This window comes from Lithobates pipiens, unplaced genomic scaffold, assembly GCF_037356315.1.
Source record: "Lithobates pipiens isolate NorthernLeopardFrog02 unplaced genomic scaffold, aLitPip1_a1.2 Scaffold_16, whole genome shotgun sequence".
NCBI classification, from domain to species: Eukaryota; Metazoa; Chordata; class Amphibia; order Anura; family Ranidae; genus Lithobates; species Lithobates pipiens.
This window is the reverse complement of record NW_027507748.1, coordinates 597430685-597447246: the sequence shown is the minus strand read 5'-3', so window position 1 is coordinate 597447246 and position 16562 is coordinate 597430685. Positions and strand designations below refer to the sequence as shown.

Here is a 16562-nt window from a genome sequence, read left to right as displayed (position 1 = left end):
CTAGTGTAGGCTTCTGCCGTGTAAATCCCACAGAGAGTGACTTGTTCAATGTACTTCCAAACACCTTGTGGAAGTTAAGTGAAGGTCCCCACTCACTAAATGTAGTTGACTCTCAGAGTCGTATAACAAGAGGAGTCAAATAGGCTTAAGGGGTCTCCGTGACCATGAATTCCACTGACCGCTTCCAATCAATCTGTCCTTACTGGATTCCGTAACTCCAAAGCGGAATCCCGCTGTAGTCAGGAAAAAAAACTGAAAACGGGCTCCACATAGTTTAAAAATGTCTTGATTCTTTATTAAACTTTCAGGCAGGTTTAGCATACAGAAATGCACTTTGCAAAAACCCCTCTTGTGCAGGCAACTGCATCAGCACATAAAACCGCTCAGGGGTGTTGGCGTGCGTTCCACCTAGAGCTCTACATAGTGCACTGTGTCTCCTAGCTTGACGTGTTTCCTCATCAGAAGCTTTTGAGTTTTTGTATTTTCACAATATTTAATGTGATTGTAGCCGTACAATATTTAAGGAATTCTTGTTGCACAATATTAGCAAACGCTGTTTGTTCACGGGAACATGGTTTTTGTGAATCACTATCAATTGCCAATCATCAGACTTGAAACAGCCGCTGCAACTTCACAACATTAGCTATTCAAATTTCTATATGTGACCTGGCATCCCACAACTTCAAAGACCCATTAACATATATCTGCAATGCGGTGATGCACATTGCCTGCATTCACAAGTTGCAATGCTAATTTTTTTCAATGGAACCCAAACGCACCTCCACTGTGTATTGTGGTGCGCTGCAAACATGAGGAGTCTTTTTTGCTTGTTTTGGTGCATTGGCAGGCCATTCAGTGGAATAGGCTTGCTTTAATGTAACGCAAGGCATCAAAAAGGCAAATTGTGTGTGAATTGGTGTTTTTTTTAAATCTCAATTCTGTTGAAATTATTTGTATTATGTGACAGTGCATTGTGTTTGAGTGTATATGGGTACAATTAATGAGTCATGGAGAGGATCGCCATCATGACATTTGCCATGAAACAAGAGAAGTGCACTTGTAGCGTGTTTTCTGAACCTCTTCACCCTCTCCTCAAAATAACCAAAGGCGCACACCCAGCAACAAGCACTTCTAGTCTTTAAAGTGTCATTAAACCCACATAAAAAAAAAAAAACTATCAGTAAATGCTGTTCATATTCACTCAGTCACTATGGTGATTATATAAACTATAATTCATTTTTTATATTCTTCAAAAAACTGATTGATCCTGCTGCTCATCATCTCCCCCTTTTGCCTATGTCCCCACTGCAGTTGGGGTTTTTGCACAACATTGTTGGCAGCTCTGCATTTCCTCCCTTCCACACCTGTGCAGCCCATGTGACGATAGAGTCATACATGTGGACATATACACAGCGGTAAATGACAGCCCACTTCCACCCGCCTCCTCTGTGCCCACCAACCAGCTAAACACAATGGGAGTGGGATATTACATCTTGATTGATGAAGGCTTCACTTTCCTGTTATTCTAACACACAGGCTGGAGGGGCATGACACAGCCTGTGACTATCAGAAATCCCAAAATATTAAATATTTGATTTCAAATATATATTTTGCATGATAATTTAAAACAATTTATTGATATTAATGATTTCTTTTTATTCTGTGTCCTAAAGGCTGTTTTTTTGTACCAGCACAGGACTAGAAGCTCCCTTTGCCACTGTTTCCCTGCAGACAGGCTGGGAAAGAGCTGGGTCATGTGGCGGATGTATATCTATTAAGAAAAAAAAAGGTAGTCACATTTTTATTTTCTTATTTATATATTAAAATAATTACAAGGCCATTATCCACATACAGTATGTTTAGTATCACTTTAGGGCAAATTATTGTGTGCTCCTTGGGCCGGTCTCCGCGTACCCAGCCTGGAAAGCTGCATAAATGACGTGAATAAATGGGGCGAGTGGCGCTACCTGAGATCGATAGGTGTATAAAACCAACCTCTCTACATAAATTCTATTTACCTTCATTAGTCCCGGCTTTCCGACATTGCATACACACCCTGTTTTTTTCTTGAATGTTCAGTTTTTATTTTTGAGATGACATCTTACCATGGTTGGGAGATGGTTATGTTATTTTAATTTTTTAATAAACAGAAAACGTTTTTGATACTACACTATTGGAGCCCTTATCTTTTCTATATGAGGACTTTCTGCTGGGATCAACACTGGAATATACTAGCTACTTCCTAGTATTCGGTTGATACAGGCTATCCTGACGGGGAGTTGGAAGCATCCTGACCCGGAGAGACATTAGGACCTCAGCTGCTGTATACTATATATGCCACTTACCCCTGCAAGGGAGTGGTAACTGGTGAGTGGGGACCCGAAAGGGGGAGCACGAAAGTCACATGAATATCTATGCAACAGCGCACACAAGTCGCCTTTTGAATGACCTTCGGAAGCTTACAGATCATCGTTATTAGAACTAACTTTTCTCCTGTTTTAAATGATTCAGACCAGATGACATCAGCTCTAGGAGTGTTTGCCTTTCAATGTGCACAACTTAACTCATCACTGGACTGTTTTGAAACACATTCTTATTTGCCTTGTTACACATGTATGTATACATACATCTATGGATTGCACTTAGATTGTTTGGATCTGTGAGTACTTTTTGGTCACGACTGTGCAGGGACAGACACAAACACACGATTTCTTTAAGTTACTATACACATATATATTTTTTGCACTTATTTTAGGTGAAATCGTAAGGACTCTTGCCACATTTGCGCAGGGAGGCAATGAACACACAGGATTTTATCTATTTACTCCACCTGTAGCACTTAGCACTTTATAAAAGGTTTTTCACTAATTTAACTTATCCTGTAGACACCTTTAAACTTTTGCTGTGAGCTTCGAGGATGAATTGCTCCATCACACCCTACTACAGAGGTTAGTGTGGGCTTTGATTTAAAACCTGATTTAATGCTTGTCACAATTATATTAAATGATTGATTATTGACTAATTAGGCCTGACAACAGGTTTACTTTGAAGAAGTGATTCTGAATCTTTCCAGCTGAGGCATTAGCAGCATTTTGTTCAGTACGGTGCACATTGCACAGATGGTTTTACGTCTGTGCAGTGTGGCACACCAAAATGTACATACATTTTTATGTGCTGGCTAAGTGCATTGGTATTAAAAAATGAATGACGCCAAAATGCAAACCTAGTTGTATGCATTACGATAATGCACAGTGAAATGCAGGTTTTACAACACGTTACCGTAACACAACAAATCTGAACAGACGTTTACTGCTTGTTTGCTTGCAAATAATATTTCATTGATTATAGCCTGGGCACAAGTTCATCTGCAATGTCAGGATCTTACACTACAACAGCATATAACAAGTTGCTGATATCAGGGTCAATTATAAAATGTGATGTAACAAGTATTAACTATGTACTTTTCTTTTTTTGGTAAGAGGACATTTGTAATTCAAGATGTGTGAGGATTCAGATCAAAGTGGAAACAAAAGGAAATTGGTAGTAAATTACTTTCACAGATTAGACAAGAAAGACGGTTAATAAAACCCCTGCTATAATCCAATGGCAAGGGAGGGCCGCTACCTGATAGACAGTCTGCAGCAAAGTATTAAACAGGTGGCCTAGACAACAAATTGAACATTTAACCTGATTGCTGACAGGCTGAGCAGTGCTCTGTGGTGTTACGGTAATGGGAAAAACACCATCAGTGCCTCTTGGGAGTAGAATCACCCCATCCGCTTTCTGTTTAATGTATGGTAATGTTACCAGCAATCTCTGATGAGAAGCAGAAACACTTTATTTTTAGATCAATATTTTTTGGTGCTGTTGAATTTTACAGAAAAAAAAAAAAAACATTTTACAGAAGTGTACTGATTTTGCAGTATTCCTATAAATAACTGCCTTTGCTTAAAGAGCTCATTAAGTACTATCCTATCGACTGTAAACGGCCAAGTTACAATAGAACCCCAGGCAGAAATAAAACAATTTTAATGCAGTTATGTATTCATTAAAAAATCATGAAATGCATTTGTAAATATAGCTAGTGTAAGTATCTAGATTTACCTTGGTATCAAGCTCCTGTAATCACCTTTAGGGCAGCAATAGAAGCCGATCAACATGTGCTAACGGGAATTGTTGGTATCTGCTCGGGTAGGGGTGAGGCAAGACGGTGGCCAGGCTGTATTGTTTAACTTCTTGAAGACATATTTAACCTCCTTTCTCTCCAGGCAATTTTTTTTAGCTTTCATAAATATCATACTTTGTGACAATTACTGAGTCATGCAACACTATACTTAAATCGATTTGATATCATTTTCTTTATAAACAGACAGAGCTTTGGGTGGTATTTAACTAACAGTTTTTTTTTTTTCATTATATAAAAAGGAAAAGAAGACTGAACTAGGGCTGCAACTAAAGATTATTTTCATAATCGATTAATCAGCCGATTATTTTTTCGATTAATCGGATAAAGTCATAAAAAAAAGGGGGCGCTATTCCTCCCGTGAACACCAATGACGGGGCGCTATTCCTACAGGGGACACCGATGACGGGGCGCGATTCCTACAGGGGACACCGATGACGGGACGCGATTGCTCCCGGGGACACCGATGACGGGGCGCGATTGCTCCCGGGGACACCGATGACGGGGCGCGATTGCTCCCGGGGACACCGATGACGGGGCGCGATTGCTCCCGGGGACACCGATGACGGGGCGCGATTGCTCCCGGGGACACCGATGACGGGGCGCGATTGCTCCCGGGGACACCGATGACGGGGCGCGATTGCTCCCGGGGACACCGATGACGGGGCGCGATTGCTCCCGGGGACACCGATGACGGGGCGCGATTGCTCCCGGGGACACCGATGACGGGGCGCGATTGCTCCCGGGGACACCGATGACGGGGCGCGATTGCTCCCGGGGACACCGATGACGGGGCGCGATTGCTCCCGGGGACACCGATGACGGGGCGCGATTGCTCCCGGGGACACCGATGACGGGGCGCGATTGCTCCCGGGGACACCGATGACGGGGCGCGATTGCTCCCGGGGACACCGATGACGGGGCGCGATTGCTCCCGGGGACACCGATGACGGGGCGCGATTGCTCCCGGGGACACCGATGACGGGGCGCGATTGCTCCCGGGGACACCGATGACGGGGCGCGATTGCTCCGGGGACACCGATGACGGGGCGCGATTGCTCCCGGGGACACCGATGACGGGGCGCGATTGCTCCCGGGGACACCAATGACGGGCGCTATTGCTCCCGGGGACACCAATGACGGGGCGCGATTGTTCCCGGGGACACCAATGACGGGCGCTATTGCACCCGGGGACACCAATGACGGGGCGCTATTGCACCCGGGGACACCAATGACGGGGCGCTATTGCACCCGGGGACACCAATGACGGGGCGCTATTGCACCCGGGGACACCAATGACGGGGCGCTATTGCACCTGGGGACACCAATGACGGGGCTCTATTGCTCCCGGGGACACCAATGACGGGGCTCTATTGCTCCCGGGGACACCAATGACGGGGCGCTATTCCTCCCGGGGACACCAATGATGGGCACTATTCCTGCCCTGGAAACACGAATAGGGCACTACCCCCCTCCCCCTCCCAGAAACACCAATGTGGCACTATGACTATTCCCCCCTCTCTCCCAGCAAAACCAATGATGGGGCAAAACCAATGATGGGGCAAAACCAATGATGGGGCAAAACCAATGATGGGGCACTCCCCCCCCCTCCCAGAAATACTTAGTTGGGGCACTGGTCAGTGAATGTTGTACTGTGTATGTATGCATGTTTTCACTGTGTAGTGTATTGTACTGTGTATAGCCGCTACCTTTTCACAATGTGCAGCTCGGCTCTCCTCACAGCTTCTCCCACTCGCCTTTGTTCCATCAAGGCAGCAGCAGGCGGGGCTGAGAAGATCTGTGGGAATGACGTCAGCGAGGACAGGCGTGCCGCGGATGTGCAGCGGTGCCGATGTGCCTGGTCACAGACAGCGACACAGGATTACACAGAAGGGAAGGATTTTTTTTCACGGACGGACAGGAGGAAGGTGCGGACCAAGGAATCGATAATGATTCATTATCGATTAATCGTTTCAGCCCTAGACTGAACATTTTGGGGGGAAATGGGGAACAAACCTTCTTAGTTTGTTATAAAATTTTGCTAATAATATTTCTTCATAAATGTAGGTCAAAATGTATTCTGGCACATTTCTTTGGTAAAATAAAAAACAAATCCGTGTATATGAAATTTGTAGCAATTACACACACACACACACATTATATATATATATATATATAGTATTATACACACACACACAGTATCTCACAAAAGATAAATAGAAACGTTCCATTCACACTGACCCCGAGATATATCACCTTTACTAGTCATCAGAAAGATGGTCTTAGCTGCTCCTCACAATAGGATACAACACAAATGCTTTGTATGTATATACTGTATACATTAAACATCTCACAAAAGTGAGTACACCCCTCACATTTTTATAAATATTTTATTATATCTTCCTGTGACAACACTGAAGAAATTACACTTTACTACAACGTAAAGCAGTGTACAGCTTGTATAACAGTTTAAATTTGCTGTCCCCTCTAAATAACTCAAAACACAGCTATTAATGTCTAAACCACTGGCAACAAAAGTAAAAATATCCAAATTGGTCCAAATTAGACATTTCCCCTCCCCGATTTCATTTGACTCCTTAGTATTAAAAGGTCTCAGGTGTGAATGGGGAGAAGGTGTGTTAAATTTGGTGTTATCGCTCTCACTCATTCATACTGGTCACTGGAAGTTCAACATGGCACCTCACGGCTAAGAACTGTCTGAGGATCTGAAAAAAAAGAAATGCTGCTCTACATAAAGATGGCCTAGGCTATAAGAAGATTGCCAAGACCCTGAAATTGAGCTGCAGCATGGTGGCCAAGATCATACAGAAGTTTAACAGGACAGGTTCCACTCAGAACAGGCCTCACCATGATCAACAAAAGAAGTTGAGTGCACATGCTCAGCATCATATCCAGAGGTTGTCTTTGGGAAAAAGAAGTATGAGTGCTGCAAGAATTGCTGCAGGGGTTGAGGGGGTCAGAGTGTCAGTGCTCAGACCATATGCCGCAAATTGCATCAAATTGGTCTGCATGCCTGTCATGCCCAAAGGAAGCCTCTTCTAAAGATGCTGCACAAGAAAGCCTGCAAACAGTTTGCTGAAGACAAGCAGACTAAGGACATGGATTACTGGAACCATGTCCTGTGGTCTGATGACACCAAGATAAACTTATTTGGTTCAGATGGTGTCAAGCGTGTGTGGCGGCAACCAGGTGAGCAGTACAAAGACAAGTGTGTCTTGCCTCCAGTCAAGCATGGTGGTGGGAGTGTGATGTTTTGGGGTTGCAAGAGTGCTGCTGGCAATGGGAAACTGCAGTTCATTAAGGGAACCATGAATGCCAACATGTACTGTGACATACTGAAGCAGAGCATGATCCCCTCCCTTTGGAGACTGGGCCGCAGGGCAGTATTCCAACATGATAATGACCCCAAACACACCTCTCCAAGACGACCTTTACCTTGCTAAAGAAGCTCATGGTAAAGGTGATGGACTGCCCAAGCATGTCTCCAGACTTAAACCCTATTGAGCATCTGGGGGCATCCTCAAGTGAAAGGTGGAGGAGCGCAAGGTCTCTAACATCCACCAGCTCCGTGATATCATCAGGGAGGAGTGGAAGAGTTGCAACCTGTGAAGCTCTGGTGAACTCCATGCCCAAGAGGGTTAAGGCAGTGCTGGAAAATAATGGTGGCCACACAAAATATTGACACTTTAGGCCCAACTTGGATATTTTCACTTAGGGGTGTACTCACTTTTGTTGCCAGCAGTTTAGACATTAATGATTGTGTGTTGAGTTATTTTGAGGGGGCAACAAAATTTACACTGTTATACAAGCTGTACACTCATTACTTTACATTGCAGAAAAGTGTAATTTCTTCAGTGTTGTCACATGAAAAGATATAATAAAATATTTACAAAAATGTGAGGGGTGTAATCACTTTTGTGAGATTATAGTATTTTTTTTTTTTTTTTTTTACACACACACACAATGCCTTGAAAAGGTATTCCTACCCCTTGAAATTTTCCACATTTTCCGATCAACTTTGAAGAGCTTCTCTGTCCCTGCTGAGCATCTTCTTCCACATGTTTGCCGTGTTCTCCACATGGTTTCTCGCAAACTGCAAACAGGTCTTCTTATGGCTTTCTTTCAACAATGGCTTTCTTCTTGCCACTCTTCCATAGAGACCAGATTTGTGTAGTGCTTGACTAATAGTTGTCCTGTGGACAGATTCCCCAACCTAACTGCAGATCTTTACAGCTGCTCCAGAGTTACCATGGGCCTCTTGGATGCTTCTCTGAATAATGCTCTCCTTGCCCAGCCTGGCAGTTTAGTTAGATGGTCATGTCTTGGTAGGTTTGCAGTTGTGCCATACTCTTTCCATTTTTGGATGATGGATTGAACAGTGGTCCATGAGTTGTTCAAAGCTTGGGCTATTTTTTTTATACCGTGCTTTAAACTTCTCCAGAACCTTATCCTGACCTGTCTGGTGTGTTCATTGGCCTTTGTGATGCTGTTTGTTCACTAAGGTTCTCTAACAAACCTCTGAGGGCTTCAGAGAAGAGCTGTATTTATACTGAGATTAAAACACACATAGGTGAATAGGTGGACTCTATTTACTAAATAGGTGACTCTGAAGGCAATTGGTTCCACTAGATTTTAGTTAGGGGTATCAGAGCAAAGGGGGCTGAATACAAATGCCCACTACACTTTTCAGATATTTGTAAAAAATTTAGAAAAACATTTATCATTTCCCTTCTACTTAACAATTATGTGCCACTTTGTATGGGTCTATCGCATAAAATCCAATTAAGTTTTTGGTTGTAACATGACAAAATGTGGAAATTTTCAAGGGGTATTTCCCCACTGTATATATTTACAGTGCCTTGAAAAAGTATCATTTGATCCCCTGAAGATTTTGTACGTTTGCCCACTTACGAAGAAATGAAAGGTTTATAATTTTTATCATAGTTGTATTTTAAATGAGGGACAGCATATCAACCAAAAATCCAAAAAAGACATATGATACAAATGTTATATATTGAGTTGCTATTCAATGAGTAAAATAAGTATTTGATCCTGAATAAAACATGACTTAGTACTTGGTGGAGAAAACCTTGTGGGCAAGCACAGAGGTAAGATGTTACTTGTAGTTGGTTACCAGGTTTGCACACATCTCAGGAGGGATTTTGGTCCACTCATTTTTCACAAATCTTCTGTAAATCCCCAAGGTTTCTTGGCTGTCTCTTGGCAACTCGAAGTTTCAGCTCCCTCCCTACATTTTCTATCAGGTTTAGGTTGGGAGACTGGCTAGGCCACTCCATGATCTTAACGTGCTTTTTCTTGAGACACTCCTTTGTTGCCTTGGCGGTATATTTTGGTCATTGCCATACTGAAAGACCCATCTTCAGTGTTTCTGGCTGAGGGAAGAAGGTTCTTATCCAAGATATTACATTACCTGGCCCTATCCATTAGCCCCTCAATGTGGCAAAGTCAGCCTGTACCTTTAGCAGAGCAACCGCCCCAAAGCATAATGTTTCCACTTCTATGCTTGACTGTAGAAATGGTGTTCTTAGGGTCATAGCCAGCATTCAAAACATGGCGAGTCCCCCTCTTCAAGAAGGCAAATGTACAGTCATGCCAATAAACATCTAAATCATTCAGAGGAGGATTGGGAGTAAGTGCTGTGGTCAAATGAGACCAAAATTAAACTCTTATCTTGACTCGCCTTGTTTGGAGATGCTGACTATGACCCTAAGAACACCATCCCTACAGTCAAGCACAGAGATAGAAACATGACGCTTTGGGGCTGTTTCTCTGCTAAATATACAGGCCGACTTTGCCGCATCGAGGGGCCAATGGATGGGGCCATGTATTGTAAAACCTTTTTCCCTCAGCCAGCACACTGGAGATGGGTCATGGATGGGTCTTCCAGCACGAGAACGACCCGAAACATACCGCCAAGGCAACAAAGAAGTGGCTCAAGAAGAAGCACATTAAGGTCATGCAGTGGCCTAGCCAGTCTCCAGACCTTAATCCTATAGAAAATTGTGCACTGTTCACATGACTGGACATTTTATTTTAAACCAGTTATTGTTTTAATCCCCAAACAACTTCTTTTGACAAAAACTATACTAACATATCATGTTAATGTTAGAGCAAGCATAGCAAAATGTCTATTTGCGAGGTGGATCTTGCTGAACATGTGAGGTGCTGTGTGGCTCAGGCCACGTGGCAAGAAACGAGCAAGCAGGGCAAAAATTAACTTGATACAAATTTCAAAAGGAAGGTATCACTCTTTTCTGTATGGAAGATACAGTTGAAGACCATATCTTCTCCCCGATTTAAACTACTGAAAGCCTATGGTGATAGCTAAGGAGTATCAGGATAACTGTTGATGAGAAAAGAAAATAATATGGTCTAATAACCCCTGGTTCCAACTGTTCCACTAAAATGATATATTTGAAGTGGTGCCTTAGGATTTGACTAATATTTAGATAAGGGAGCATCTACAGATGGACCTTATGTAGATATAGCCATAAAACAGTGTGCTGCTCTTCATGGATATTTGTTGCTAAGGTAGATATCACTTAAGCATGCTTGCAGCTGTTTTTTATTTTTAGTGTACCACTTGCGTGGTTTATTTTTCTATTTATTGGTTATGCAGATATAGAATATACTGGTGTCCATGTGATTGACTTTCAAATATTACAAATTCACTGTTACGATATTTAGCAGTAGTTATCAAGAGTAAAGGTGATGCGACTACTGTTCACAGAGTATGCGATACCAAGAAACCATTGTAAAAAAAAAAACAAAAAAACACACCAAAGTTAAGTTTGATACATTATAAACAAAAGTTTTCAATGCATGGGCAGATTTGTAAGATGCAGTTTTTTTTAAGTGTTGTTTTTCTCCAAATAAAGCTAAAGAATTTACACAGTTGAGTTGAAAACACACCTGGATGAAAGAAAACAAAAATTTAAATCTAAACATATAATATCCAAAGGGAAGAAAAAACCCAATCCAAGTCCGATTTGCTCGGACAGGAAAAAAAATCCTCTTTGATCCCCAAAGACAACCGGATAACTTTCCGGATCAAGGCTGTACACGCTGCTCATCCTGGAAGTATCAGTGGTTGTTTCTGTTTTGTGAACTGAAAATTGCATCCTTGCCTTTCGTGAAGCAATCTACTATTTAGCGGAGACCAGCTCCTATAGAAGACTATTTTGTATTTTCACAGATCTTACAAAAGAAATAAAAAAATCACTATATATTATAAAAAATATTTGCCTCCTTTCTAAGAAAAATCAATGTGGTTCCAGGAAGGAAACAATGCAATCTACCACATACTGAAATAGCCTGTTGCGCTACTAAATAAAATAAAACATGCCAAAGACGTACCTGCTACTTTCTTCCGTGGGTTGCTCATCTTCCTCTATATCGCGATACTTGTCAGGGTCAGGAAGTGCACTCAGATCTACTTCATTGTCGCTGTCATGGTCGAGATAAGCAACTGTTTCATCCTCCTCTTCCTGAAACACATAATGCCACGTATTACTACAGCAATGCTTGGTGTTTAGATGTTTATAAGAAATATACTAATATGCTCAGGGCCTTGCACTGCATCCTTTTGCACGCTGACTGCATTAAAAAGAAAGTACTGTATATTTTCACTATGTACATATTCAATTGTTATTTTGGTGTTTATCTTAAAATCATTTTTTATAGGACTTTTATATTTTTTCTATTACATTAAGTGTATAGGTTTGTATAGCAGCCATTAAAAGGAAGCTCTCCATTATATCTCTCTTTCTATATAACTGCTTGATGTGATTGTAGCCGTATGCTTGGACCTTGAAGAAGGGGGCAGACCCCCGAAAGCTTGTCCTGAAAAATTGTATGTTAGTGCAAATAAAAAAAAAGTATCACGGACAGTACTCAATATTCTCTATATAACTGCTGAGATAAGATACAAGCAACACAAGGAGTGGGTTTTGTTTTTCAGCAAGTCAACTGACTCAGACATAAGCATTGTGGAAAGGAGAAGTAATGCATAAGCATGGTCTATCACTGCAAGGTGCGAAGCAGACCCTGCATATGTTATGAGAAAATCACATACACATATATCATTTATATTGTAAAGCGCTGCATAAAAGGTTATATAAACCCTGTATAATCATAATTACAAATTATACAGAGAGACAAGGTATTTACCCCAGGTACATTCAAACATATATAGTGGGCATGCAAAAAGTTAAAGCATGTGTGTACCAGGCCATTTGCACAGTCCTAGCGCACACCCTTCAAAAGAACCCATACACAGCTTTATTAGGCTGGATTCACACATTCACATATTCATGCATTTTTTGTGCTTTTTGCATTTTGCAGATTTGCACTACAGAACTTGTTCCATAGGAAACCATGTTAAACTATAGTGCAAATCTGCAAAATGCAAAAAGCACTAAGGCTTAGGTAAGAAGATGCTTGAAGAGTTGATTTCAATTACTTACCCCTAACACTACACCAAAATGGACTATCCCCAAAACCCTGAGGACCCTATCTATACACTTTTCAGAATTGAAAGTCTCTCAAACTTTCCTTTTTGCCAAATCTACTGGTATACAGTACACAATCTAATATACGTCACTAGTGTAATGTAGTCCTGTTGTGCGACTGAAATATCTCAGACACAAACTTTTATAAGTTTTACTCTTTCTTTCTCCTTCTGTTCTTTACTCTTTTCCTCCATGCTATTTTCCCATTCCTGTAGACCTCTGGTGCCCAACCTGAGGCCCCTTGGTACTCGCTTTGCAGCCCAGTGAGTGTTATATATGTTATATGCCAATAAATACAGCATTTTCTTCTTCTAGCATTTTATAATGGATCTCACTGAGAAGACGATCAAAGATGAAGCCAGTACATTTTTTAATGCGACTGTAGGGAGCACTGACTTTAATATCATTGATCTCTAGCAGTTGATTTTAACATGTTTCCAGTTTTGACAGTCTCCTACAGAATTCTCCTGGTCTCCAACCATGTCTCAATGAATGCAGTGTTCTGATTGACCATGACATCACCTCTCCACCTCATCCAATCAGAGAACGCCTTGCATTCACTGAGAAAAACGCAAGGCGTTCTGTGAATGGCAACCAAGACAAGTGTGCAACCCCCTTTGTGCACTATGCAGGAGGGAAGCTCTTCAGCATGGGACCTGGAAGCTAGCACCAATCACTGTACAAGCAATGTCTACTAGGGTTTCACCAATACCATTTTTTTTATTGGCGAGTACAAGGATCGAAGTTACTATGACAAGCCTGGGTTCACACAGGAGCAGTGGAGGGAACTACATGTGATTTGGACAGGAATCGCACCACATTCCTGTTCAAATAACAAGCGATTCATTGCACCACAAATGTATTTATTTGAGGTACACATGTACTGGTGCAAATTCTTAGTATTGCCACTGATACCGATATCCGTGCCTTCTACAATGATTTCCAGATTTCACAAGCATTGTCTAGGCATGGTACATAATATTTACATTGGTCCAAACTGGACCAAAATAACTATGCAAAAAAATAAAAGCCATACAAGAAATTCAGCTTTAAAGTATAACTAAACGCACATTCCTGTGTGTGCCCCCATTGGGGAGATTCACCCTCTTAATTTCCCCTGTTTAACCTTTATTATTGAAAAGTAAAAGAAAATCCCAAATTTTGGGTCGTCCTCAGAAAAGAAATAGAGGGGAAATCTTCCAATGGGGAAGCTAGTTTTTGTGATCTAGGGGTCCCCAAGGAATTCCCGTAATTTGATAGGAATTTCCTCTCACTTCCTGTTTGGCTATGGGATAGGAAGTGAAGTGAAAGCTCTGCAATGGCGCACAGATGGCTAGAAAAAAATTCTGCCAGGGATTATAACCCTTCCTTAATTTTTTTCCCAAAATAAAATAAAGTCTTGCCTATAGTTCTACTTTCAATACAAAAGTGTTCAAATGTGAATTGATAGCAGCCTTTTAAAATCCCTGTAGAGCAGAGCTAAGAACAAGCACAAAGAGCATCACAAGTAGCCAGTCACCTGTGCTGCAGTGCTCATTTTCTAATAAGTAACATACGGACATGAGTGGAGAGCAGAGTGACAAAGTGCACTCATCAGTCTGCTGCTTCTCCTTTCACTGTCCAGTCACAGGCTTCTAGAGGCACCCCACAGGTATGGTACTGTATATGTATAGTTACAGTGGTCTTAGCTGATGTAATGATGTAAAAATATCCATATCACCATCCTTCACCCATCTCTGCATTCAGCATCTCTCACATGAGGTTGCAGCAAGCTGCACAATGCACGAACAGTAGTTACAGTTAAGTTGAGTTGAATGTAGCTATTTTTTTCTGCATTTAACCAGATAACCCATTAACAAGTAAAATTAGAATAAAAAACAAACCGACCAGAAGGACACACAGAGAAGAACCATGGAAAAAAAAATAGAGCTAATTAAATATAACTAAAGGAATGAACAAATTTGTTGCAGGTAAAAATGTTCTAAAGGTTAATTATGCTCTATTGGACAATATGCAAATAGTCTTCACGGTGTCTTTTTGATTCACCTCTTGCTGTGTAACAAGCGTTTGATCACCCATCTAAATTTAGTGCTGTGTCATAACATAAAACATTTATTATCGGTATTTTACCGAATTCACAAAGCTTGTAAGAGAACCATCCAACCATAGTGCGTCCAGTGACCATGAAACACACCGTGTTATGTCAGGTTCTGCAGGCACTAGGAAAGGTTCATGTGACGGCAGAAATGGCTGGTCTGATCTAGTGACAGTACAGCCCCGTTCAGCCTTACAACCTGCCCTTCCTGTACATTTCTATTCTTTTTACCAATTTGTATCTCTTAGTCATTTAGAAGAAAACAATACATCCATACTGAATAAGGTTTAATAAACATGTAGGATCAGGTCCGAGAATAGCTGAGAGTGCGATTATCAATAATCCACCTAGCCGCTTTGTGCATTATATATACTGTGTGCTTGGTAATGAAGAGTGTATGTACACCAGGGTCAAATATAGAGGTCTTCACACATCCTTGACGCACTGCTGTGACTCACTCAATGATTTAAAATCTTAAAGAAGTCTTCTCCATTACATAATTGAAGTATCAGCCTGTCTAATAACATAATAGGTATATACTATGGGTGCATTTATCTCTGTGAATGACGGCAAATACAGGGGTGGACTGACCATTCGGGCAGTACCCGAGGGCCCCAGGTCACTAGGGGGCCCCATCAGGGTTGCCAGCCTCAGTAAAACAAGGGACAGTATGTAAAATACTGTTTTTTTTTTTTACAGCTGTCTCTGAAATGTCCCTTACCGACATCCTTTTGGTCTAAATATCCTGAGATTATAGCTTCCCCACCTCTCCAGTACCTTCTCAGCCAATAGAAATATGCCTGTGTATACAAGTATGTGTATACAGTGTGATTGTATACTGTGTGGCCCCATAATCTCTGATTGCCTGGGGACCCCATAATCTCCTATTGCCCGGGGGCCCCATGAGTTGTCAGTCCGCCCCTGGGCAAATATGACTGTTACTAGACATGTGTGTAGCATCAGGGGTCACAATTCCGACCCCACCCCTAGCTCTGCTCTTTGCTGTCCTATTACGTTTTCCCCTATCAAATCCCAGAGCTGGAGTTCAGCTCCAATCCACCTTGTGTATCCAAGGGCCCCAGTCAAGCTCTATAATCCAAAAATCAACTCCCAGTTGTTTTCTTTCTCCCAAGTCTACACCCCTCCTATTATTAACTGGGGAGAAGGCATGTGTGCTCGCATTTTCTGAGCGATTAGCACCAAGACCAGCCTGGAGAAGCATGGCAGTGGGCTGACAACAGCAGAGGTACAGTGACCTGCCTGTCTGTCATGAGGCGGGAGAGCACCACTCAGGACCAAGAGCAGCCTGAGAAGTATGGCGGTGTGCTGAGGCAGGAGGAGAGCGCCACCTGAGAGCCGGGACCTCTGTAACTGAGCTGAGGTTAAAAACTGCTCTACTCACTCACCTAACGAGGAGTCTTTGTACCTCTCCACCCTAGCCTGATCATATTGGGGTGAGGAGGGGGCAAGGTCATGTCATTACTAGGATGGAGAGGGGGCAAGGTCATGTCATCACTAGGATGGAGAGGGGGCAAGGTCATGTCATTAGTAAGATGGAGAGGGGGTGAGCTCATGTGATTACTAGGATAAAGGGGGTGAGGTCATGCCATTACTAGGATTGGGGCGAGGAGGGGCAAGGTTATGTCATTACTAGGATGGGGGGTGAGGTCTGGTCATGTCATTACTAGGATGGGGGGGTGAGGCCATGTCATTATTAGGATGGGGGGGGGGG

The 16562-nt window shown here is 42.3% G+C and overlaps 1 protein-coding gene across 1 annotated transcript in view; it reads right to left on the bottom strand.

Moving 5' to 3' along the window:
* Positions 1-16562, bottom strand: part of DDX10 (DEAD-box helicase 10) — a 420816-nt gene that overhangs the window by 40573 nt on the left and 363681 nt on the right. The window contains exon 17 of the mRNA XM_077483966.1: positions 11582-11712. Within this exon, the coding sequence (XP_077340092.1) occupies positions 11582-11712 (131 nt within the window). The remainder of the gene's footprint in view (positions 1-11581; positions 11713-16562) is intronic.